Source organism: Pleurodeles waltl, chromosome 8 (genome assembly GCF_031143425.1).
Source record: "Pleurodeles waltl isolate 20211129_DDA chromosome 8, aPleWal1.hap1.20221129, whole genome shotgun sequence".
Taxonomy (NCBI): Eukaryota; Metazoa; Chordata; class Amphibia; order Caudata; family Salamandridae; genus Pleurodeles; species Pleurodeles waltl.
In genome coordinates this window covers 740,456,274-740,484,254 of record NC_090447.1, presented here as the reverse complement: position 1 = coordinate 740,484,254, position 27,981 = coordinate 740,456,274, and the positions used below count along the sequence as shown (strand labels likewise).

At 40.5% G+C, this 27,981-nt stretch overlaps 1 protein-coding gene across 5 annotated transcripts in view; it reads right to left on the bottom strand.

Moving 5' to 3' along the window:
• The window catches only part of PIR (pirin), a 586,627-nt gene that overhangs the window by 415,537 nt on the left and 143,109 nt on the right, over positions 1–27,981 (bottom strand). For all 5 annotated transcript variants that reach the window (XM_069204946.1, XM_069204944.1, XM_069204948.1 and 2 more), the window contains one exon: positions 1,151–1,243. In XM_069204946.1, the coding sequence (XP_069061047.1) occupies positions 1,151–1,243 (93 nt within the window). The remainder of the gene's footprint in view (positions 1–1,150; positions 1,244–27,981) is intronic.

Sequence of the window (27,981 nt, the reverse complement as noted above, 5' to 3'; positions counted from 1 at the left end):
AAGAAGAGTCTTTCCGAGATGGAAAAGAACGGGTTTATTGGTGGGGGTGCAATTTTAAACCCTCATCATTTAGAAGCAGAATAAACAGTTTCAGATGGAAAGTGTTAAGCAACCGGGTGCCTTCCTGACAAAATGCACAAATGCAAACCTCCTAGGTAGGACTTGGGTGAGGACTAAAATCATGAAAAAATGGGGGGGGGGGAGGGGTGCTATTCCCCTAACAGCATAATGTAACTAAATTTAGGTGCATGTAGCCATTCAGAGATACTGAAACAAATGGAGAGGTAGGGAACTGTAGAATTCCCATTGTGGTGCCGTACCACTGCACCTTGAGCCCTCACAAAACTGTCACCTCATGACTACTAAGTCATGCCGAAGTTAAAATGATTCAAGAGAGGAAAATGCCTACAATTTCTTCAAGTGTCAAAGACATTGGTTCTCAGGAAAAAGAGAGATTTCCTTAGTGTTCGAAAAATGAATGATATATTATTCAGTGTGCAGAGTGTTCAAAATTAACATACATCACCACAAGCATCCTTAGAGTTTCGGAAAGATTTAGAAATATCAAAGTACACATTCAACTAAAAAAACTAATTTACAAAGGCCTACACCCCAAAGTGGTCCTTTTGGGAAAGAGAAGACTGGGTGAATACTAGATACTAGAGACTGCTGGCAAGAATCAGCTAGCTACATGGTAGCCAAAAGAGACATTGCCAGAGGTTGGAGATCCCCAAACCACCCCGCTCCACCACCACCAGGCTCCACTTGGTCTCGGGGAATGGGCATTTGTTGCAGGGCCGAAAAACAAATCTACAAACAGTGAGGATGTGCCTCTAAACACCAAAAGTTTTGGGGCCTGTGGCTTTCCACTTGTACAAAAAACAAAGTTTAAGACTCATGTATTGTAATTCATCCCTATTCTGTAATGGGGGCAGGTGGTTACGACGTGGACTAGCCTTGCTCACCAGCTGTCTTTTGTGTTGCCTTGTTGTTCTACATTTGATGTAGCTTCGTTTTTTTTTACGAAATGCGAAAACAATAAACAAATGTGTTCAAAATACTTTACAAAGGAAGAATACCACAACACCAGAATGTATGGGAACGCCCCCATGTTAATTTAAAATGGTCTCTTTAACCTGGAAGTACTCACGGTTTCAAATCCCCGATGAGGGTGATCAGGAAAGCCTCCAGGCATTCCTCCTTTGAATTCGTCCATCAGCAAAAAGGGATCCACATTTCTTAGCTGAAAGAAAAACAAAGATATTTATTTTGATCAATTTGTTTACTTTTTTTACATACTGTTAGGAGGTAAAATAGATTAAGATGTATTTACCTGTAGGATAACAACAGCAATAATTTCTACAATATACCCAGTACAGTATAGACTAAGGAACGGGATAATGAGCGCCATTTGCATTACACACTACATTTTAACCACTTACACATTCTCTATTGGTGAAAAACAACCGTTCCAAAATTGCTGTGCAAAATTGTGTTTCATGAAAAATGAAAATCTTTCAACAAAATCACTGGAATTGGCGCTCATGTATAATTTACTTTCCCCTGTCATTATATTCACCCTAGGAAATTATTATTATAGAATTATACTACACTATTAGTTGCTGGTTCTACACATATATATTCGTTAGAAAAGACTGCTATATTATAATTACATTCATTCAACATAATTGTAAAATATAGCTTTTTGTTTTTAGCCGTTCTTGCTGTAGGTATTCAACCAGTCTGAAAGGTAACTAAGACGTTTGCCACAATCACCTAACACCGACAGGTCTCCCCATACAATTGGACCCACACGTTTGATTGTTCTCATCTTAGAGTAAGTGGAATTTGAATGAACATTATTACCCAGCCAGGTGCGGTAGCAATGACTAGACGGAGGAAAGCCTCAAAGGATGCTCAATCAAAGCTTGATTTACAAGCCTTCCAGAAACCAAAGTGTTCCCTATGTCGACGTCTGCAGACCTTCAGGGCTCCTCTGAATGGTTGTCAGAGGCCAGACTCACATTCCAATTGTAAATTTTTTTTACATCAGAAACAACCACGCCTGCACAAATGTCATATCATAGACATTTCGATTGTCGAGGTTGGAAAACATTCACTCTAGACTGGGAGATACTGGTGTCTGAGTCCTCAAGGTCAACAAAAGAATTTCAGTTGTGGAAGAATAAGGCTGAGGAATTAGAAGAGAATGGTCCTTGCTTTCATTCTTGGTCTCAGAGAGGGATTAGAGACCAGCAATATGAAGGACTTTATTGAGAATCGAATCCCTTTGATTTTGGAATGTCTAATCTAGTCACACATTTCCTTGTTGAGAGGGATCATCTTTTGCTTGGATCCCAACCTATTCCTGGTGTCTCTCTACTGTCAGATATAGTCCATCTACCCAACTACTGCTACCGGGATAGGATTAGAACAGCTGAAAGACATATGGGTGAAGTACAATATGACAAGTCATGGTAATGGTTTTTTTCCCGGACATCAACTCTATGCAGCAGATACCAAGGATGGCAACTGATAAGGCCACAGGAATTCTCAGGGAGAGGGGAGTACCTCATTCTATAGTACTTCTTTCAAATTTGCACATAACAGCCAAGGATAAAACGTCTACGTCAACCTGAAAACCACTGCCAAGTTTGCTGAGCACCTCATGCAAATGGGAAGCCATGCCTGCCTCCCACATCCACTGTAGGGAGATAACCTATATGAAGTCTATATGGCTGTTGCATTGCTACAACATGCTATCACTCAGACTGGACGCAGCACTGCTTATCGAAATTACAACTACATATATCCAAGTACAGTTCTATGTCAGCTTGAGAAAGAGATGCAATTACATTTTCAACTTACTGAGCAACATTAAGCATGTGGTAAAATATTAATCCTACGCATTAGGCTGTAAGATTCAGGTTACAGCCAGCTCACCTGGGTCACGTGTAACCTACATTCTTCTATACTACCATCTGTGTGGGTGCGGTTAATATTTTTTTTTGTTTCTGTCTCTTTCTCTTGTGGAACAGAGGAACATGCTCCACAGTGTGGGACAAGGGAGTTATAAAAAGTGTCTGTTTGCTGAACAGATACACTACTGTTGTGGTACTGTGCTAGACTGAGATTCTGATTGTAGCATAGTAGATGTTTACCCAATGCAGCTTGTGGTGGAGGGGACGTTACACACACACAATGCCCCCTATCTTTATGCCACAGATCCTCAATAATCATTCTACACAAGGAACCTCATTTCATATGCATTCAGGTATAAAGTGATGCTCCAGGAGACACACCTGTTCCCCGTGGAAAACTGCCCTTGATTGAATCCTTGGGTTGCCACAAATGTTTTGTTACCTACTCATCCTTTTTCAGAAGGATCCTCAACATATTACACCTGTCTAACACTTTTCAATAAAGTAGGTCCTGACTAGAACCGTAGGACAGGTAATCATTTGTATTTGGTCCGTCCTTTAGGTTAATATCTAAGGCATCAATACCAACATCGACTGCTGTTGTGTTTATGAAGTAATTAATATATATAATATATTTACTGAAAAAAACAAAGGTTACAGGGACGTTATAGCTAGGTGCACCTTTTACCCACACAAAACCATAGAAATTCAGCAGTTATGGTTATACTTATACCTATACTTGTGTTAAGAAACTATAACTTGTAGCTTAAATGTACTTTCCGGCACACGTTATATATGTGCTCCAAAACAGGTTCAATATCAGGCTATGTCTTCTGACACAATGTGTGGAGGTGTTGTTTACTTTTCTTTCTTTGACTGTAAAGTGAGAGGATTTTGAAAAGTGAACTATGTGACAATCTTGCTGGGTACAGACAGGCCCTCTGGAATTGTGCAACAGGGGATGCCTAAATTGTACAGCAACATTGACTAAATTATGTGGCAAGAAAATAAAAATTATGCAGCTTAATATGGTGCATTATGTGTTAGTATCACTTCAATATTGTTTCCTTTTGACACGTTAACTCTGTCATGGCACACAAAGGTTTCCCAGTTCCACATCCAAATACAGTTATAAATAACTGAAAAGTGACCAGTCAACCTTTGCAAAGGACCTTCACTGTGCAGCAGTACGTTACTGCATCTTTAGTAATTTTTTATCTGTTTGAGCTAGAAACAAAATGTGTTTTATTTTTAGTTAAAAGCTGTTGATTATGCAGCAGATGATTGATTATGTGGCAAATGTGGCAGCCACAAATCACATAATTCCAGTTACGTTGCGTACAGGGATCTGAAAATGCCACAGCACTTTAGAAAAATAGAGTAACATTTAATAAATTATTTGACATCAAAACAACAAAAATCTAATCAGTAGAACAGGAGGTATACAATTTTGAAGATTTAGGTAAAACAAGTGCCTAAAAGCAAAAATCGCAACTGTGGTCATCTGGTCTCACTGCACCAGGGCAAAGTCACATGTTCGAGCCGACAATGATGTAGCACAGGGCAGACCCAGCCAGACCCAGTGAGCCCAGCTGAACAAAATACTTTAAATCCTGATTAGCGCAGTACTGCAAGATCCCTCGTCGCAGATGCATCGCACAGTGGAGATTCTGGGGGAGCTGCTGAGCTGTGATGCAGAGTCCAACATCGTCGTCGAGGATGGTGTCGACGAGGTGCTTGCAATTTGAAGGCCTGCATCAAAGGTTTGTCACACCGGTTACGAGGAGACTTGTGGTAATTGTTGTAGTAGGAGTGTAGAACGTAGAAGTGTAGAATGTAGATGTAAGAATGTAGAATGTAGTTTAGCGAGTTGAGGCAGTTGGGATTGGGCGGTGCGACTGTTCGGCGTTGCTCCCTGTATATGCTGACTCTCATAACAAACTATGTGGAGTTGTTACTATCTATTGCTTTCATTCCAACATTGGTGACGAGTGGGAGAACCCAAAAGGAGCAACGCCATACCTCTTACTTCATTTTCGGTGTGCATAGGGTGGGTCCACCCTGCGTCAGCAAAGTGTGTTGCAAAGAAGCTTGCGACTGCCGATTCTAGTGATCCATGCTGTGGCAACATTGTGTGTTGCGGAGAAACCTGCAACTACCGATCATCCTGATGAGTTGCGGAAGAACACCTCAACGTCGAATCTTCAGTTCGCAGGCGTTGTCTTGTACGTCAAGTGTATGGACGTACATTATTGCATGATGGCAGCCACCTTGGGTGTCGACTGACGTCAATCTACACAGGCCCCATCTCGTACGTCAAGTGTACGGACAGACGTCATTACATGGTGGCGGCCATCTTGTGTGTAAATATGGACGTATTCAGACAGGTATCTCAAAGTGGCACATTACAGTGATTCACCCACCATATTAGTCAAATTTACCGTATTTCAATGAAGCAGATTACGGTGATTCACACACCGTATTCCTCACTCATAAACACTGTGACTTTTCAAAGTTTGTTCAGCGAATAATGGTGATTCGCACACCTAATATCTAGTGTTATTGTCAGCACTTAGAGGGAAAAAAAAGTACATCTGTTGGGACTGACAGGGCACATACTTGCTTACATTTATTACATATTGTACTTTTTTTTCTCCAAATTGTTACTCAAAACATATACTAGTGGACTAAATCTATTACTGAATAATTAAGATGACATCAATTCAACCACCGCCATTTTTCCTATCTGAGCCAGGGGAACCACCTATAAAGAACTATTGATAGATTTATTTGAGGCATATGTTAAGGTCTTGGAAGAACAAGAGTGTTCTCCAGAAAGGTACTTAGCTTTATTAAAGCACAGATTGGGTGCTTTTGGCCTTAGAGAGTTCAAAAATTTACCTGGAATCAATAATACCGATAATACCAATAATGTTGATGTCTATCACCTTGCCAAGAAACAACATCATGAACGTTATGGCAGGAAAATTAATGTGGTTTTAGAACGATACAAGTTTTATTCTAGAGCTCAGCAAGAGGATGAATCTATTGATCAATTTATGGCAGCTCTGAGAGTATTGGCAGTTACGTATAAATTTGAGCAAATGTCATACAACCAAGTGTTGAGGGACCAATTGCTGATGAAAACTAAATCTTGTAAAATACAAGAGAAACTATGGTCATGTGGTAGTGAATTAGCGTTAAAGAAGGCAATTGAAGTGGCTAGAAGTATAGAGGTTTCTCAAAAGTGTATCCAAACTGTAAGCAAAAACACCCCTGATCACAATTTTGAATCTGCTAATGCTATTTCCATAACAAAGGAAGTTAAGAAGAAGGAGAAGAAAATAGAAAAGAAGAAAGGTTTTACAAGATTGTGTTATAGATGTGGAGCTAGTGATCATTTAGCCAATTCTAAGAAGTGTCCCGCGTTAGGCAAAGTTTGTAGATCATGTAAACAAATTATTTTAGGGTGGCCACATATTATAAAACTTGGTATCAGGCTAGATCCTGCAAAAGCTCCACCAGTGTATGTTGTTCATGAGTTGCATGATGGTGAATTGGAATATGAGGAGCTAGACAAGGAATTTCGCAGTGCATTTTCAAACTTTTTAGGTAAACTGAAGAAATTTAAGCACAAAATTGTATTACGAGAAAATTCATATCCTGTTCGACACAAAATGCGGAATGTACCAGTGAACTATAGGGCAAAACTTAAATAAATATTGAGGGATTTGTGTAAAAAAACTATTATAGAACCCACTGAAAGTTCTGATTGGATGTCACCTGTAGTAGTATCTCTCAAAGGGGAGCAATGGGTAACTAAGATTGTGTGTTGATTTGAGATCTTTAAATGAAGCAATTTGGATAGACATGTTTCCTTTACCAAACCTACAAGAACTGCTGTCATCTGCAAATCAGGCTTCTTCTTTTTTTTAACCATCAACTTATCTAATGCATACCATCAAATAGAATTAGATGAGAATTCCAAGCACTATACGGCTTTCATAACAACCAAGGGTACATTTCAAAATACAAGAATGCTGTTTGGACTGGCAAGTGATTCTGCTGTTTTTCAAAGAGAGATGAAAAGAATTTTAAGTGGGGGGGAGAACGCCAAAGTATTTCAGGATGACATTTAAATTTTTGGTAAAGACAAGTTGGAGCATGATAAAGTCTTAAGTATTAATTATTCTTCAAGAAAATGGGTTGACGGTAAAGAAAGAAAAGTGTAAGGCTGGCCAAGCTCACGTAGAGTATTTGGGTCGCATCATCTGTCGAGATGGAGTTCGTCCTAAAACTAGTCATGTGAAGGATATTGTGGAAGCTCCTGAGCCTACCTGCAAAGAGCAGTTAATGTCATTTCTAAGTCTTACTTAATTTTATTCACACATCATTGAGAACTATGCAACGAAAGTAGAGGACTTAAGGAAGCTGGTTAAGAAATATGCTCAATTTGTATGGAGCAAGGAAGAATCCAAGTGTTTCGTGTCTATTAAGAATGAAGTGGTACAAGCTCCATGTCTGAAACCATTTAAAATGAACACTAACTGCATAATTTCAGTGGATGCAAGTAATTATGGTATTAGAGCAGTTTTATCACAAAAAGAAGTCAATGACAAATGGATTTTGGCATATGCATCACGAAGTTTGCCGCAACCTGAAAGAGATTACTCTGTATTTGAGAAGGAGTTATTGGCTTTTTCGTGGGCTGTGCAAAAATTCAGAATGTATGGGGAAGAAAATTCAAGTTATGCATGCCACTGATCAATATATTAAAACCAGGTGGTGGTAGAAATGTATTGCCAAGACTTGTAAAACTTTCTTTGGAGTTCCAAGTGGAATATGCACCTAGAAGGAACAACACCATTGCCAACGGCTTCCCACGCTTACCAGTTGAAGATGATGATGAAAATTTTAAGAATGGAGAGTGTGATGTAGCCTTTACGTATGATGATGTACTGTTAGGAATAAAGACTATTGAAGAACTGGAACAAAAAATGATAACCGAACAGGAATGGGAGCAAGAGATGATGAAGGATACTGAAATGCAAATGATAAAAAAGTACATAATTAATGGTAGGCCTGGTGAATGCATGATGAGAGGCGATGGTGCAGTTTTATGAAAATTGAAGGATGAACTAACTGTATGAATGATGTAGAATTAAAAGGTGAGAGGATACTCCCACCTAAGGGTGTACACAAAGTAATAATAAGGAAGAGTCATGTTGGTCATGGTGGCATGTCCAGCAACAAAAGGAAGGTGAAGGAGAATTTCTGGTGGCTGAGTGTTGATGTGACGGTTGACAGATTTGTGAGGAATTGTATGATATGTGCTCGGAGTGATAAAAGTACCAAACCCTGCCCAGCGCCATTAATGACTGTTGAATTACCTGATAGACCATGGAGGAAACTGGATGACTTTATGGGTCCATTCTCTACCTTACCAGAGAAGGAGTCGTATGCCATTGTCTTAATTGACTATTTTTCTAAGTGGCCCGAAGTAAGGATTGTGAGCAAAATGTCTACGAATGTGGTAGTAGAATTCCTAGAGGATCTATTTGTGAGGGAAGGTGTGCCAGAATTCTTAGTATTGGATAATGGAGTACAACTAACATCAGAAAAAAATGGCTGGATTTATGAGGAGGAATGGTATCAAACATTCGAAACTAGCTTTGTATAACCCTTAATCTAATGGTCAGGTAGAAAGGTTTAATAGGGTCATAAAAGAAACCATACAACTAGCTCTTAAATCAGGGATTTCATGGAAAAAATCCTTACAAAACATGCTTTCATAATACGGGGTAATTCCTCATTCTGTTACGGGGAAAATGCCCTTTGAATTGTTAAGAGGGAGGAAACCGTCTACAAATATGGTACCATGGTAGCTGATGGAGAAAAAACTGAAGTTTGATGTGGCAATAGTGAAATGAGGAACAAAGTGCAGGACTATCAACTGCGTACTAGATTATATCATAACAGAATGAGAAGAATGTGTGTATTGAGAGTCGGACAGTATGTTAGGGTTAAGAAACCTGAGTTTGTTGATAAGGGGAAACCACGGTGGTCAGAACCATTGAGAATGATTAAAGTCTTAAAAAATGCTGTGCAGTTGGAGGATGGTAAGGTATGGAATGTACAGCGAGTATCATTATACAGGAAGGAAGATTGTGGAGTTAATGTTGGGAACAGTAGGAAGGGTCACGAAGAATGCAATGGTTACTTAATGGATGTTATAAATGCTGATGGTGCAAATGAGGATGTTTCCAATGATAATGTTGAAGATGTATGTGAAGATGAAGTACTACAGTGCAGTGAAAGGGTTTAGAAGAGCTTCATCTTATTTGGAAGATTATGTAATGGGCGGAGAGTATAAGAAATCTAGTGCACATATTTGTATATGCATATTGTATCTTTAATCTATGTTGAGGAAATCACTCTTGGTATTGTTATTTTGAAGGGTGAAGGTATGTGATAATTGTTGTAGTAGGAGTGTAGAACGTGGAAGTGTAGAATGTAGATGTAAGAACGTAGAATGTAGTTTAGCAAGGTGAGGCAGTTGGGATTGGGCGATGGAACAGACGGCATTGCTCCCTGTATAGGCTATCTCTCCTAATTAACTACGTGGAGGTGCTACTATCCATTGCTTTCATTTCGATAAGACTACAGGGTGCGATGTGGAGTCCGGCACTGGGGATGCATCGTTTTTAAGAAGCACTCTGAACACTGCATGAGGATTGAGTCTTCTTTTATTCCACCAACATGTAGCGCACATCCAACTAGCTCTCATCTCTTCCAAAGTCAATCCCTCACTGGCTTTACAGTTCTCGTTACCATGGTAGAATCATGGCATCATAAGGAGTACCACAATTCTACTCAAGCAGTAAGTTACACCACATCTCCCTTCCCAAAGGAAAATACAAATAACAGTTGTTCATCAATAATAAATGTAAATAACATACAACAGAAAGAAAGCATATATAGTGTATAAATTATACCTGAAAAAGAAACTCATGTACAATGTATATAACATATCGGCAAGGTTGTAAGTGAAATCAAGTACTATGGAAATCATATTTCACCCAAGAAGATCTATACAAGCATTTTGATCTTAAACTCTCCATAAAATGCAAGAGACCCTACATGTAAAACAATAAACCAGATAAAGTTCCTGCATTAACTTCTTCAGTTACACATAATCCTCCAAATCAGTAGGCCTCTTACTTAGGGGCAGTGTTGTCCATGACTTCCACAGCTACTCTGTTTTATATATAGTATACGATTTTATAGCCAATCTGCCCTTTAACCACTGAAAAGGAGATACCTTGGTAATAAAGTTAGTTAGGGGAGTTACAATGCACCCAGAGCTTACCTCGGAGCACCGCCCTTAAAGAGATACTATTCTCCACTGCGGTTTAAACAGTAGCCTTAATCAACCGATTCATGCTCTCCACCAAGACTTTTGCTTGAGGGGAGTATAAGGCCGTGTGATAATGTTTAATGGCAAGATCATACAAAAACTCTTCCATTTCAAAGGAGGCAGACTGTACTCAATTATCAGTAATGATGGGCTCGGGTATGCCCTCACACGCAAAAACCTCATGCAGAACTCAATCACATTCCTGGTTGTTTCTGAGCTTACGCAGATTGCTGTAACCTATTTCGAGGTATAGTCCACAAGGACCAATATAAACCTCTCATTCGGAGATAACAATTCAAATGGATCTACAATGTCCAACCCTAACTTGCTAAAGGGTTCAGATGGTACCTCTACAGGGGTCAGAGTGGCCGTCCGGACACATCTAGTCTTTTCACTCCTGGCACACTGTAAGCAATCCTGAACCACCCCCTCTATTTGCCGGTCCACACCAAACGTAACATTCTCTCACTCTAGACTTGGTCAAGTTCCTACCATGTGTCAGGTTGAAAATTGTACTTCTTATGCCCAAAGGTGGAACCATGCATCCTCAATACAACTTTCCATTAAGGAAACATACTCTAACTCATCCCTGACACCCCAAAATGACTTTGCTTCATCATGGTTGCTTCTATTATCTGGCCATCCCGCTACCACAAAATTCATGACTTGCTTCCACACCTAATCATTTTCCACCTCCAATCCCCATTCATTCTTGTTTATTGCTGTCTCTTTGAACCCCATAATCTGTTGCTCCACTCCATCCTGTCCACATTTTCTCTCCTCTGGTACTCTGGACAAACAATCCAAGGTATACTCCAGGCTCACAACAAATACCCCACCCGGTAGTTATACTCAATCAGACTTTCCATCCACCTCTTGATGCGTGGTGTAGTACTACCGATATACCTGCATCCCAATAGTTGGACCAAGTGTATGTGGCCAGTTCTTAAAATGAAAGGCAAACCCCACAAAAATAATGTAAAATGGTGCATCACCCACACACAGGCCCCAGCCTCCCTCTCTATGACAGAATACCTCCCCTCTGCTCCTCTCAAAGAGCTGGAAGCAAGGCAACAACCCTTTCTTTCCCATCCATTACTTGGGACAATACAGCATGTAAACCTCTGATGCTTGCATCGGTTCTAAGATAGGTTTTCTTGAAAGTACTGAAATATCCCAGGTTAGGCATTTTGGCTATATTCTCCTATGCCACACTAAATGCCTTCACACACTCTTCCGACCAATCAAAACTGGCCCCCTTCTTAAGAAGCAGTCTAATTGGTTATATCACACTAGCGAAATTGGGAATGAACTTGGTATAATATTCTGCAAGACCATGAATAAGCTAACCTGGTCTTTACTGACCAGAGTGGGTGCAGCCAGAAATGATTTGACCTACTCTAATTTTGGGCTTATCCCATTCCCAGAAATTGTATGCCTCAACTAAGAGACAGAACTGACACCAAACTTACAATTTTCCCTCTTGAGGGTGAGTCCACTGTCCCATAATCTCCTCAACACCTGCCTCAAGACATGACTCTGTGGGTCTTTCCCATACACAAAAACATAATTTTGAAAGAACATAAGAGGCAATCCATTCAATACCATCTTCATTAGTTGTTGGAAATATGCCACAGCTGAGACTAGCCCAAAAGGCAGCCTTATAAATCTAAATGTCCGAAGTGTTGACACAAGATGTTGGAGCCCTGGAGTCCTTGTGCAACTGTACTTGATGGCACACAGCAGATAAATCCATTACACTAAACACATATGCATCTTTGAGCAGGGCTAGGGCCTCAGCTACGTCAGGCAGTGGTTGGCGATCCTGGCAAATGTTTTGATTTAGTTCCCTCACGCCCACACACATTGTAATATTGTTGCCAATGTCCTGGGGGGGCAGAACATTTGGGGCCAACCATTCTGAGAACTAAATGGAGAACAGCAGTTAAGATGTGCCGGATTTCATATGAGTGGAGAAATCAGCAAACAGGAGAAGTTGCAAACTAATATATATTGCTGGTATACTGATGATGTGATCAAGGTTGTGAAGTGTTTGAAAGTAGAAATTAAGAATAGTAATGGAGCTTCTGGAGGGAATGTGGAGAGGGCTTAAAGGGATAAAGAATTGTCTGATACACATTGTCAGTGCCTAAAAATTCAGCTAAGGAGGTTGAAAAATAGAAAAGTGTGTGGAAGAAATGTAGATGAGGCAGTAGCAAGATTAAGTTCTGAATATATATTTGTGCTAATTAGGAAAAATAGGGAGTACTATAAAACATATAGGGTAAACAATGTTGAATGTCTTTTACATTAAAAGCTCTAAAATATGTCATTAAGGGCCAGATGTAGCAAAGGTTTTTACCCATTCTGTGTCTATGAGAAAAAGTGTTCGTACATATGGCCCTTAGTCCCTAAGACTCTCTAGAGTAGTCGGACCTGATAATCTTCCAGTTATAATCATTAAGACTAATGCTGATTAGTGGTCATTTTTTGTTCTAATGTTTAAATTAATTGCATTAATGGGAAATGTTCTGGAAAGTTGGAAAGGGGCTGTAATAAAGCCTATATATAAGAAAGAAACTTTGTTAGACTGAAAAACGTATATTCTTAAAAGTTTCACAGATGTAGGATCAAAGGCATATATCAGGTTTGTACTTTTTAGCCTGAAAGTTTGGGTTGAGATACAATACCTAATCCCAGGCATAACAAGGTGGCTTTAAAGTAAGCCATTCTATAATAGATCACTGTTTCAGCTTGCAGTAAATTGCCCAGAAGTCATAGGGGTTAAGTGGAAATTGTTCTGCTGTTTCGTCGACTTTCGGGCAGCATTCGTCTTGGTGAATCAGAAGGTACTTTGGGAGAGATTAAAAGAGGTAGAAATCCCTAGTGTTAAAGAACTGCAAAAGGGGAATTAAGCAAGAGTAGAATTGGATCATGAAAGATTGTTAACTGAAAATAAATGGTTTACGTACGTACGGAGGGAGTACTAACAATCTACGTTATTCCCTCCCTACTTAATGGATCTTCCTTCAATGTGTTCACTGAGGAAAGAAAGTGAGACATGCCCTGTTTTCTTCATGCAGGTGACTTAGTAAGTATGGACATAACACAAGTTGGTGTGCAAAGCAAATTGGGTGCCTTCTATCGAAAGTGTGAGCCAAAAAGACTGATTATTAATATAGAAAAAAAATTAAATTGTGGTTCTCGGACCTAAGAGGAAATCATACTAAGGGTATAGAGCTAAAACTATGTTAGGGGAAGTTACTACATATATATTTATTGGTGTGAACTTCACAGTAAACGTTGATTTGGATATTGTAAAACAATGTGTGCTATCAGCTGTAGCAGCACTTCATAAGTTTAGTAGCGATTATGTTGGACTTAAGTTGTCTCCGGCCCTATTCAAACAAAGTTATTATATGGTATGGAAATCTTAATATGAGTGGGCTCCTGGATTGGAATAGGATGGAGAAGCAATGCCTGAAATCCTTCTTGAACCTCCCAAAATCCTGAGTGAACGAGGCCATAAGGATGAAGAGGTGATTAGTATCCTGTTAATTCATATCAATGAAGCTAACTTTGTAATTCTTACATAGATTACTAAACTGTTGAGAAGAAAGATTGTTTTATATTGCAGGAAAACGTACTGAACGTTGCTCTAAGGTGAGCTGCAAGTCTGGGAAAACTGTTGAAGAAAATAAACTGTGGTTCTCTCTCTATATACTCTCCCACTTTGGTACCACTAGTGAAAATATCTAAATTAGAATTGTGGGCTAAAATAAAAACGGCGTCTCGAGTACACAATTTTAGCTACTTACAAAAGAGGAATTCTGTAGTCTCTTTAATGGACTCTTGAAAAAATTATATAGTGTTCCCCTATATTTCAGCACTGCTGCCAGATCAAGAAATGAGATATGCAATTTTAAAATTTAGAATTGGGTTAAATCTCTTTTATGCTCGATTTGACATAGCCAAGTCAATACAGAAAATGGAGTTGGGGTACGTAAATGCAGATTAAATATGAAATGTGCAAATTTACATATTTTATTGGATTGTTTATTATTTCTAAGAGCCAAAAGGTTTAGATTTGCAAAACCAATTTTAACAAGAGTATGGTGTAAGATCGCACTGTAAAGCAAAGAGATTTTCATTTGCAATTCAGTTTATAGATGTAATAAGTGTTTTGGGGAAATTGTTATTGATGGTAAAGGTGAATGAGTTTGAAATATTCCTATTTTAATTGACTAGATTAATTATAATAATGTATGTATTATGGATTAATGGATCATGGTCCCAATAAACTGACATTTTTGACTGACTAACCTTTCTCTTTCTAGTTACGTTGCTTACCATCTGTCACTATGACAATTTGGTGTTTTTGTGTCTAAATACCACTGCTATGCTCCCCAAGCACTGTGGTATTTGTAGTGTTAAATACTCTTAGCTAATGCTGTGAAAGTTATGGTGGTTATAGAGCTTACAGTCTCTGTGAAATTCTCAAGTAATTATCAAATAGTTTGCAGTCAATTACTGCTCAGTGAATGCTGGAAAACGTCTTATGAATATTTTAAGAGACATGGGAAACCCAAGGGGACTAAGAGACCAAAGGAATAAGTATGTTTAAAGGAACAAGGGTCCCTTACATACAATGGAACATTGATACATAGAGATTCAATGAAGTTTATGTCTGGTATCCAAAACGGAAAATCATATGCATTTAAGAAATTAAATTAAAATAAAAACTATTGAAGTGGGAAAACACACAAGAGAAGTCATGAAAACTTCTAGCCTTAGGCATTTTCTATGTGACTAAAATGAGGACACAACGGTCACGTCACAAGTAGTAAGTACGTATGCTCATTTGTACAGATGGGTAATCTACCTCAAATTGAGTCAAGGTACTGTCGTAGTTTGGACTCTTGCTCTAGGCAAGACCGCTGGTTTAAGGATGACAGTATTTATGTTTGTAGGTGACTATGCCTATCCTACAACAAGTCGCAGCTGTCGTCCCAACCCTTCCGGCTCAATAGCAGCACCTCACCAAAAACCCAAATAGTAAAAGGTGATTTGTGGCAGTCTTTACGCATGGACTAGAGAGTATGACATCTCAGGGAGTGTGGTGGTTAAACTGAGATTACCCCTTTCTCACAGATATATAATTTCTCATCCAAACACAGGCAATAACGAAGATGCAGTGAAGTTTCAATAGTTTTTAAACACAACTGCAAGATGCGATAAGTTGCATGGGCTGCAATGATTAGGATAATGAGCAGTGCAAGAAACAGAATTGTAAAAACAAGAGTCATTATTACAAAGACCCCCACCATCTTGCAATAACATGAAAAGACATAAAGTGTGTAATATGCCCTAATACCCTACCATGATAGGCCTAACCTACTACCTAAAGGAGAGCTGGGTATGTTAAACCTAATCTGCCAATGCCATGTCCATGAGAGGAGCCCCCAACCCTCATTACCTATCTCAGACTCCGCAGGAACATGAAGACTGACTCAGCGTCAAGACGACGTGTAGCATCGATATCAGCAATGGTGGCGATGCCCTCTGGTCGGAATCCCTCTGATTATCTGTCTAAAGTGTGATGTATTTATACAGATCTACTTGGACCCCTGACATAGGGGTGTTCCCAAACAATAGATAACGGCATGCTTGAGACAGCAATTAATATAAACAATTCCCTCGAAAGCATGAAGAGGGAAAGTCCCTAAATGTGAACACCTACAGTTTGTCTGTGTCACTTGATTTTGACGCCTTAAAGTGGTGGCACTGATAATGCAAATCATAACAAGTGGCGTAACTATAACAAAGGCAGCCATCTTAGAATAATTAAATAATTAAATGGGCTAAGTCACAGCAAGCTAAGTAGGTTAAAAGTCACTAGGTGACGAGGGCACGAGTCCGCAAGCCAATAGCTAAGCTAACTCCTGTTATCCCATTAAAACAAACTAGGATTCACTACACCCTCCCCAATGCCATAACAAGTATGACGCTATAACTGTACGCCACCGAAGGTGCATGAATCCAAACGCTAAAATTGCTCTGGACTAAAAAGCGAAAAGCATAAAAACTAGCTAAAAACGTTAAATTTTTTTGTTAAAAGGTAGTAATTAAAAGTATTAGTAAAAAATACATACAGAGAAATTTTATGTCAACCATGACAAGCACAGCAGGCCAAAGTAAAGGCAATTTGAATGCATACTTTGAATCGGGAATGGCAAGCCAATTCATCAAATTAGTTGCTATAATCATGATCTCGAAGAGTGTTATCGAAGTCACCAATCAAGGACCTCAAGAATGAGTCCACATCGTCAGATGATAGATCGATCACCGGGCGGGCAAACGGATTCACAGAGCAATAGTGTGTGTCTGTCTCTTGTACAGGTCCACCTGCAGCAGTGCCATTTTCCATAGTAGATATTATAACCGAAGGCTCATAAGTGGCCTCGCGGAGCAGCCTTAGTCTCAAGGGGCTCACCCGTGAATGAACCCTCATCGGGGACATCAGCAATTCTTGGTCCACAGGAGATGCCAGTGCAACAGCAAGACACACCATAGGCAGGTGTTCGAAGAGGCACCACACGCAGCAGAAAACTGGTTGTACGCACCAGAGAAGTGGCCGAAATGACAACGACCAATCACGCTCCAATTCCACCAGCAAGGAGGCATCGAAGATCTGAACCATGTGTTCACGGCACAGTTGAGTTGGTGGGAGCTCCATTGTTCTGTGTAGCTGGAAAGAAACAATCACTGCAAATCAGAAGAAATAGCAGTAGTAGTTCGCCAATCAATGCCAAAATAATCGGAAAACCGCCAAACACGCTTGAAAAGAGTGAATGGATGGCTGATGGGATGACTCCGAAAACAGTCTGGAAGATAGACATGAATCCAGACCAGACAGCCTTAAAGAAATGGACAATCCCAGCAGTGCTTGAAGCATTGAATATTCTGGCTACCAGTTCTCCAAAGTGCTTGGGGAAGTTGGTATTTAATAGGGAGTGCATCTCGGCTGATGATCTTGCTATCTGGAGAGCATAAGTGTCTCTAGCGGATGTCAACGTGACCTGTTTTTGAAACAGTAGCGCCATTAGTCTGCTCAGCTTGCCATAATTTACATTAATAGTATCTATGTGGGGCCACATGTCAGATACTTTTATCTCTCGTGTGGGGGGGAATAAAACATGTCTGCAACACGTAACGACCTTCAAGACTGAGATTGCGAAGGGACACCTGCTTACGTATCATTGAATGACTAACAGTAGACTCACATTCGCTTCCGCTTAGAAAAATCTCTGTTTCGCTGTTCAAACATTTATAATCAAAGGGCAGCTCCCACTCTTCCTTAATATAGCTATCGCCCCGTTGCTCGAACGTGCCCACTGCAAGATGTTTCAAGCAATTCGAGAAACGAAAGGTTGAAATGGGCAAATTCATTATGCCATGTAGGAGCCAAATTCTTGAAGGACTCTCTGCTACCGTGAAGGGCAACTTATCTAACTTTTCAATATGAAGCATGGTGAAATTAGCATCTCTTTTAGCCATTGTCTTCGGTTCCCTGGAATGATTAAAAGCAGTGAACAATTCAGTACCGTATTAACTTCCATGGAATGCGCCCATTTTTCAGTGTCTGTAGTGTCCAACCTAGCTGCATGATGGAACACAGCTGAGTTTGTCCATGATATAAACGGGACATGTCTGTCTGAATGATATCGATAGCAGAAAACACTATAATGGATAGTGAATAAATTCTGTTGGACAGTGTTCATGCCGTTGTCGACAACTGCTAAAGTCTTTTCCAAGTTTTCCTTATCTAGTTGCCTTAAACGCGCAGCAGCTTCCATCTGGGAAAGTTTCGAAATGTCATTATACATAGCATACAGGAACCTTTTAGAGCGCTATTTCCTAGGACTTAGCAGAAATTCATGCAAGTCTACATTTTCAGAAAGAGTGCTAAGATGTTTTTTAACTGCGGCTAACGTGTTAGTCTGTACCCATTGTTGGCACAGTTTACCCACACTGTATGTTGTAACTATACCAGGTACTCTATCCCCATTCCAGTTCATCAATCTCATATGGAGCCTAGAACGCCCCCTACATCAATAGTCTCTGGATGACTAAATGTTGCTCAGGTAGTGCCTCTGGGGGTATCTCAAGGGGTTATACATTTTGAGAGGCCAGTTACTCCTATTGTTAATTCTGGGTTGCCTAAGGCCGAGATACTATTGATGTCATGGAATCTAGCAGGATTAGGCAGGAAACTGGGAGATCCAGAGTGGATTACTTATATCAACAGCCAGGATTTGTATTTATTTCAGGAAACTTGGGCTGAGGAACAGTTATATATACAAGGGTTTATGTCAAATAGTATCCCTGCCCAACCTCCGGAGAAGGGTTTAGGTCGTGCAAAAGGAGGTTTATTGATGTTATTAAATAAGAAGTTATACTGTGACTATTCACCATCAAAGATAGATTATGTGGATATTATGGGAGATCAATTTACATTCCATCAGGATTTTAGGATTATTTCAATTAATGTTTATGCCCGTTCGGTACTTCGGGGATTGGAGTCTCAGACATTATGTCAGTTGTCTGAATTTTTGGACTTTTTGCACCCCTCGCTTTTGCAAGTAATAGGAGGAGATTTGAAATGCACTTTTGAACCCTCGATGATTAATAATGGGTTAACTGATGAAGAAGATGAATTTTGGGGAATCCCGAAATTAATGAATATCAGCCAATGTACTCATTCCCGTGTGGCCACTCAGTTGGCTACACTTTGTCTAAAATATGGGCTTAGGACATGCAATGGACGCTCACCCTCAGATTTACATATGGCGCCTACATTCAGAAGAGGTATCTCTTCCAGTACTATTGACTACTTCTTAGTGGATGTTAGGTTGTGGCCTCTATTGAAAGATATGAAGATGGAATCTCGCTGTGAAAGCGACCATAATCCCTTGCTTCTTACCCTATGTGGAGATGTATTTATGAGATCCTCACACACCCAATGTACAGTGGTCCCTACTCCATTGCCGAGCAGTAATCATAGAATAGTCTGTTGGCCGAAGGTATTGTCCAACCCCTACTTAATGACTGGGATTTATAAAGCTTTTATCAATGTGATGGCAGATTACGAAGAATATGAAGATAGCAACATTCCCATCCTTAGCATTCATAAATAATTGTTGAAGAAACTGCAGTTTCTTCTATAAAACATCTCTTCTAAATCTTTAGCTCCTAATGTGATGGTTACCAATGTGTGGTTTAATGAGGATTGTGCTAAGGAAAGTTGGCACTGAAAACTGCAATCATAAAAGGCTCCCTGGGGGAGATTCAATCGACTAGATGTACATACAAAAAGGCCACAATCCACACTAAAAAGGTTTGGGAAGATTCTGTTTGGCAAGATCTGCTTGTTGCAATTAAATTAAATAAGAACACATTATTTTGGGAGTTACTATCCAAAAGACAAAGAGGAAATAAGTGCAGCATTAGGAATCATATACAACCAGAGACTTGGGTAACTCATTGCTCCCAACATTATGCTGCTCCCCAGAATCCATCTAACAGCGGTTTATGTGACTCGGCCTCCTCATTACCACTTACTTCCAGTGATACCCTTCACCTATTTGGCCAGGATACTTATACTCCAGTAGACAGCATTGTTTTCTCTTTGGAGGAAACATTAGATGCGATCAATTCTTTAAAATCAGGCAAAGCGCCTGGACCTGACAAAATACCTGGAGATTTATATAAATCAATACCAACTATTTGGTCCTGGTATATAAATCTGCTCTCAAATAAGATTGCCAACGGTGGTGCTATCCTGAGTACCTGGAAAGGTGCTGAAATAATTCCAATTTACAAAAAAGGAAGTGCTAACTTGCCTGATAATTATAGGCCCATTAGTCTAATTGATTATCTCCAGAAACGTTTTGCAAAACAGCTTTTGGAGAGACTCATGAATTGGGCACAAGATCACCAGATTTTTTCTCCGTTGCAGGCGGGGTTCCATCCCAAAACCAGCACGATATACCAGGTATTTAGATTGGTGCTTCTATATTGGAAGTACGTAGTTCTTGCCAAGAAACCTTTCTATGTTGTTTTCGTGGACTTGCGATCTGCCTTTCATCTGGTTCAGAGAGAGAAGCTATGGGAAGTACTACTTAGGCTAAAAGTTCCATTTAACATAGTTGATCTTTTACAGCAATTACATGAGAATACTTATGCACAGGTGAGGTGGGGAGACCAAGGAGAGTTGACAAACAAAAATCCTATTCAGAGGGGTGTGCGCCAGGGTTGTGTTATGGCCCCGTTTTTATTTACTTTATTTATCAATGATGTGGTACCAATATTGCTCTCTTGTGAGAATGATGCCCCTATATTGAATGCTCACAAGATCCCCATTTTACTCTTCGCCAATGATTCACTCCTAATCTCTAAGACTCCGATGGGTCTTCAAATTCTAGTTGATAAATTTAAATCCTTTTGTTTGGATTATGGTTTGGAGTTGAATGCTAACAAAACTAAGTTAATGGTGCTTGGTCCGGGTTCTCATGGGAGATGCACCATTGACCTGGATGGGTCTTTATTGACTCGGGTTCACTCAATAGATTACTTAGGTGTGAGGATATCAAGTAATTTGCATTGGGAGGAACAAATCGGCAAGAGTGTAGGGCTTCTTCAGCATAGAGCAGCCGCTAACTTGCGTTTTTATAAAACTTCGGTCTTGAAAGCTGTTTCTCCTGCCATTAAAATCTATTTGGCCAAGGCGCAGGTAGCGGCTGCCTATGGTGCTGAAATCTGGGGGGTTTTTATTGTAAAAAACTATCAGTGGGAGAAAATAATTTTGCTAGGGCTGTAACTTCTTGCCCGTGTAGTACCCTTTTAATACCATTGTTTTTGGATCTTGGGTTTAAACGTATAACGGATGTGATAATTTTAAGACCACTACTCTATTGGATAAGATTCTGGACTGTTCCCGAGCTTGCTACATACAGGGATTCCTTTTGTGATCTTTTAAAGAGACCAAATGTGACTTCCATCCCATGGGTCAAACATGTGTCTAAATGGTTTCATATACTGGGATTGACTAGTTTTTGGGAAAATCCCCAAAGCTTGGAAAAAACTCACAGTTCTGTTTTGAAAATAACTTATTGGTCCTATGTAAGAGAAGAGTTAATTCGTAGTAACTCCAATGGAAGTCTCACTAACTCTTTTATGGACTTCAAGTGGGTTCCCCAGTTTGAACCATATTTTGATTTTATACCTGATCTGCGGGGAAAGGGGTTGTATGCATGTTTTTGGTTTGGGAATCTTCCACTGTTATCATTTTCAAGATGTTGGGGGTCTACTCCATTATCGGATTTATGTCCTGTATGTTATGGAAACTCAGAAACGGTGGAGCATTTTATGTTTTTCTGCCCTGCTTATTCCATTCCACGCTCAAAATGGATTTGTACTATCTGTCGAGCCTTGGGCCTGAATCAGTGTTGCATAGCAATGACGATTTTAAGGAGTGATACTTCTAAGCCCTTGATTGAGGCAGTTAGCAAGTTTCTTGTGGCTGCATGGCACATAAGTAGTCGTTTTTTAAAATAGTAGTTTTTCCGAATTACTTTTAGCATACAGTATTTAAAAAACAAAATTATGCTTGTGATTGTATATCATAAGATGGTTACATAATGCTATATTATTGTTATATTTTCTTGGAATTTTTATTGTATTTTGATTGTATATGACGATGCTTTGATGGTTATGTTGACCGAATAAAGCTTGTGTTGAAGTAAGTATGAAGAAGTATACCTGTGTGTTGACCTGATACAAAGCAAGGGTCTGGCCTGTTAATTGTAAAACCCCCTGAAGTGTTCAAAAAAGTGCTTTACATCTATTAGTGTCTGTTGGCCATAGTAACCACCCGCCGGGACTGGAAAGTGAAGAATTATAGGTACCAGCCTTAACCATTGCGTCTAGCGTTTCCTCAGTGATGTTAAGGAAATATTGCCAATCGTTAAACTTTGCCGGTGTGGGGATACTGGGCGTGTTCATTTCATTAATTTTTGCTAACGCCAGACAAGATGTTTGTTGAATGGTGTCATTTCAAAAGATCATTTGCACAGGAATCAGGCATGCTCTAAATAAAGTTTCCTTACTCTGTATTTGCAATCTTGTGTTTCTCATACACTTTTTAAGTCAATAGTGCTCTTCCAGTATTCGTAACCTTCAACTGGGAGCCGGGAAGCAAAGGGATCCGAATAAACCAGTTTCATGTTAGTTAGCAAAATCTTCCTAATGTGTGACGGTGGTAACTTGAAATAATATGACTCCGCATTCTTTGTGTCATGCCCAGTGAAATATGTAAATTTATCTGTATAGTGTTTTGGGCTCCCCACTGGTGGTGTTGAACTATGTTCCCACTGTGTATAGTTCAATACTGGCCTGTGTCTAGTGGCACAGTGTAGGTAGTAATGTCCCCAATTGCTGTAACAGAACATTTCCCCATAATTCATTGTATGTTCATATACATCATCACTTTCAAATACGGAATAGTCCTTCATTTCAGTTAGCATGGAATCAACTGTTTGGGCATCCTGATCATCAGATACAAAATCAGGTGTAACCACATCTGTCATAGATATTTTGAACACATATGGAATTTGAATGACCTCCGTAGGCCTGTATATATCAAAGAGAACATTGTCCCACACAATCCCATCAGAAATCGGTATTGCTGAAATGTTCACAAGGGACAAGTCTCTTCGGACCTTATGTGAGGAATGATATGGAGTTAAGACTTCATCCACAGGCTCGACAGAGGAGCGTTCAGGAATGTAATGACCATTTATAAGCAAAAAGAAAACAGTCACAAAACCAACCCAAAAAAATAATGCAATAATTGTCAAACAGACCCATAAATAGTTCCATGGATAGATCAAATAGTTCCTTTTAAGCCATTGATACAGCTTACGCATTTTCAAAACATTGTCAATCATAATAGTGGATGAGTCTGAAGAAAAATCATCAGTGTCTATGAAATAGCCAGAGGCAGTCTCTGCAAATGCTGGAGCCGGTGCATTACTTGTAGATTGGTCCACTTCACGTGGAGGCTCATGGTAGACTACGTCATCAGTCTGTGTAGTGTTAGTGTAAAAAACAGCCAAATCTTGGACAGGTGTTGTCATTGAAGTGCTAACTGGAAATAGCAAGAGTTCGTTTTCCGCCCTCCCCTTGGTCGAGGAGGTCTCTGTGACAGCGTTGGACGTTGTTGCATAGTCCGTAGTAGTGTTGTTCATTCTACTATGTAGAGGTATGTCCTATTGGGTAGTGAGAGGGGATCGGGAACTACCCAAGGGACCTCTTGGTCTACTGTGAAGGATCGGCCACATGGTGAACTTTGACGTCATCAATGGAAAAAATCTGTTTGTTCTTGAACCAGGCAGTGGTGGTAAGACGACAGTTCTGGTACCTTGAATTCCCAAGACCGGGACAGGTGCTTTGCATGATGGACCGAATTCCTTCTTCACAGCGATCTTCTCGCGAACCAGATCCCAACTTTAGGAATCCAGCCAGTTGAAGTTTTTGCTAAATCCCTTATTCCTAAGGTGGCAGCACTGGTGGATGATCTATCATCACAAAATTGCTGAAGCTCCTGTAAGACAGTGAGACGCTCATTTATGTCAAATGGTGTTTCTGCTGCCACCAAACCAGAGCCATCAAGATCTGGGACATGCATAGGTATCCCAAAGAAAAACTCATAAGGAGTGTGTCCCCCCAAGGACCGTCTTGGCAGATTATTCAGTGCTCTCTGGACCCCATATAGGTGATGAAGCCAAATGCGGCCTGAACCTAATACTTGAGCTGTTAAGGACTGCTTTAGATCACGGTTCCGCCTCTCCACGACCAAATTTCCCTCGGTATGGTATGGTGAGGAGTAATGGAGTTCAACACCCATCGTCCCCATGGTGTCTCTGAATGCCTTAGAGGCAAATGCAGGGCACTGGTCCGAATGGAATGCTGCAACCGCATATGTACTGATAAAGATCAGCAAGTCTTTTATAACAGTCCAAGCGTCAACCAACCGCTGCGGCCACAGTGCTTAATTCGTAAATAAAAAGGTGCTGGTGCTCAACACTCTCCTCTTAAAACATGCGGCTGCTGCAATTAAAAGTGCGAATACATAATACTGAGGCAGCATAATCCTGAAGCCACCTCGGGCCTCTTCAGTCCATTTACAGCCATTTACAGCCTGCCCCCTTCAGCTCACTCTTGCACCTTCCTGCTTTTCCCCCTTCTGACGCCTTTTCGTTTTTCTCTTCCTCCATCTTTCCCACGTGTCTTTTGCTTGCAGTAAATGCTTGAGACAGAAAACTAAGCGCCGGCCCTCAGAAATAAGTGCCGGTGCTCCGCACCGGAAAGAACAAGCACAAATTAAGCATACCCACAGAAATCTAGAACAAGAACCTACAGCGACTAAGATGTATTTGTATGCACCATCAGGTTGGAGTGGACCGCAATGGTCCAGGTACACACATTGTAGTGGCCTGCTGGACACTAGGAGGGATGTCTGTGGTGGGTGTTTAATATTGGAGCCCTTTATTTGCTGGCAAATGTCACAACAAAGGATGTACTTTTTTGTCCGTCTGTATAGACCAGGCCACCAGAAGCATTTCTGTAAGAGTGTTATTGTGGCCAAAATACCAGCATGTGCAGAAGCGACACCCTCATGCGCTGCTTTTACTAGATCTAATTTCTGGTCTTCGTTCGGGGATCACTCTATCTCCAACCCCAGGAATTGTTGCGTAGGCAACAATCTGCGCACTGATATGATAAGAATAATTTGTAGGGTATCCTTTCGGGAGGGACTTGCCTTCAGCCGAAGCTTTCACGGCATTTCATTATCCAATCTCGTCTGTGAATGAGTCACTGCAGCCACAGAAGCCGTAGCTACTACAGATTTGGCTGCTTCATCAGCCAAAGTGTTGCCAATAACTTGTACTCCTACACATTGATGGCCCAATGTATGTACTACATGGACACACAGTAGCTTATCCTTAAGATCAGCTACCCTCCCCCACAATGTTTTGTGTTTTATGGTGTTCCCTTTGGAATCTCTAAACCAGTTCAGCTTCCAATGATTAAGATAATCATGGTATGACTGGACGCAGTAGTATGAGTCCCAGACTATTAAAGTCAGGCATCCACGCTCTGTGTGTTCTAGCGCTAATAAAAGAGCTTTAAGTTCAGCCAACTGAGCTGTGCAGTCCCCTATGGTCTGCACGTAGGTGTTGTGAGAGTGGAAGACTCCATCTTCCATCACACCGCTCACAGCTGCGCAAGTGGCTGAGTATTGTAGTTTGGTACCTACAGCTGGTTGTGCTGAACCATCAGTGTAGATGACAGTATGATATCTGTCAAGTGGCAAGATATTTAGAGGAGCGGGGTACTCCTGTTCATACTGGAGAAACTCTTGTGTCTGACGTTTTGGATCAAAGATGTAATGAACATTAGTGGCGGTCAGAGACGTTGCCCACTGAATCCAACGTGGATGTAATGCTTTGGCGTTAGGAACGATTGCTTTGGTGACTGCCTCTAAGGCCGGCACCGGGGTAACGACAATAATGTGTTTCGCTTGGGCAAGTGGCCTCTCCTTTACGACAGCCATTTGAACTGCAGTCAGAATCTTTTCTGTAGGTGCAAAAAATTGTTCTGCATTTGAGTATAAATGTCATTTATGTGCTATGGGTACGTGTCGCCTTCATTGAAGGTGACATAAGTAAATCCAATGGCACCAGCAATTATTCTGATGTCCAAATTCGTTTTATTGTCACGTGTGTGCAAGTGTTTAGCTTCTAGCATGTCCTGTTGCAATTCCCTAAGGATGCGTGTGTGTTCAACTGTCCAGTGTCTGCTAGAAAAGTTTGGCAGTATCAAGTCATAAAGTGTCTTGATACGCTGTGCACAGTCCGGAATGTATGTTCTGCCAAAGTTGATGAAACCTAGTAATGACTGTAGTTTCTTGAGAGTGTTAGGAGGGTGCAATTGTGCACATTTCTCTAGAAAGTGCGGGGCCAGGCTCTTTCCCTCGTTTGAGCTGTTCTTATAACCTTGGGGTAAATGGCAAAAGCGCCAATGACAATGCACTCAGGTCCCGGCTTTCATGTGCTAAGTTTTGTCAGAAAAATCCATCAGAAATATCTAACGTTGTTTTATATTTTTTTACGCACTATATTGTTTATTAGTGCCGTGCTATGTGAGTTTTGTATAGCATATGTACGTGTATGACTATTTAAATGTCTGTAATCTATGACTGTTCTGTTGTAATGGTCTGGCTTTGCAACAGGGAATAACGGGTTAGTCATTGCAGATGTACAGGGCTCAATTACTCCCTGGAATTCTAGCTGAGTGAGGATCTCCCTCACCTGAGCTTTTGCTTCATGTTTAACAGGATATTGTGGCTGAGGTTGGGGTGTAGACCTAATAGGAATTACATGACAAGGAGAGTCCTTGTCCCAACCTACATGATTGCAGTATAACGCAGGTGCCTGTGCTAAAGCCCATTCAACAGCATAGACTTATTTTTCTGCTTCTGGAACAAGATTAGAGAAAGAAGGCAAAATGACATCTTCCCCATGTGGGAGCTTACGGACGTGCTCAGGTGGCCAGTCTCTTTCGGCCAATAGGATATCACTAGTACGTTCATCCCAGAATATCACACCAATGGTGTGCTCTACGTCTCCCTCTATCAGAATTTTTAAATCATAAACCCTGTCGGGTGGGAGAACGCGGCCGTCCGCAATCTCAACTGCAATAAAATCACTAGTTGCTGTCACATCTTTCAGACTCTGGCGACATATCGTGACCTCTGCTGCACTGTCTAACAGTGTCACTGCCCACGTCTTGTTCTTCAACAACGTTCTCAAGTGTACTGGCATTTTTAACTGACAGTGCTGCCACCTTTTTCTTTTTAAACTGTGGCTTCTGCTGAGGAGTCTTTTCTTATTTTTTGACTGTAGACTGTGTTAAGTCTTTCTTTTGTTTCACGTATTCAGGACGTCGATCAGGACGGCCCTCTCTCTCGCTACGTCTATCCGGTGCGTCCTGAAAGGAACGAGAGGGACGTGAATCAGTATATCTATCAGGAGTTTTTATATTTTCCCTATTTCTGAGATTGTATCTCCTTTCGGAGTTCTCCAGGTGTTGCAGAATCAGCTCTCTGATTTCTCTCCTTAAATTCTTTTTGTTTTTCCCAGCGCTTTTTAGAGCCCTCTTGTGCCTACTTCGTACCTTCCTTAAGGGTGGTACTTTGTAACTCCAACTTCTTTGGTTTGGCTCCCAAACTATCCCGCCCTATACTAGTATAGGTGTCGGAAATTATTTTTGGTAGCTGTCTCTCCTGTTCCAATTGTGGAGTTTCTCGGAGACGCTGGCGTATAGCCAGTGCTACCACTTCCCCTTTAATGTTACTGAGTATTATTGAGGAAACTGCGCATTAAACTGAGCAACTGAGTATTATTGAGGAAACTACGCATTAATTTCATCCCCACATCTAAGGCTGGTGCAGCCCCGTGCTCATTCTGTATTTGTTTTAACACTTCCGATAAATTGGCAAGTGTCAGGGTACCATGTGTG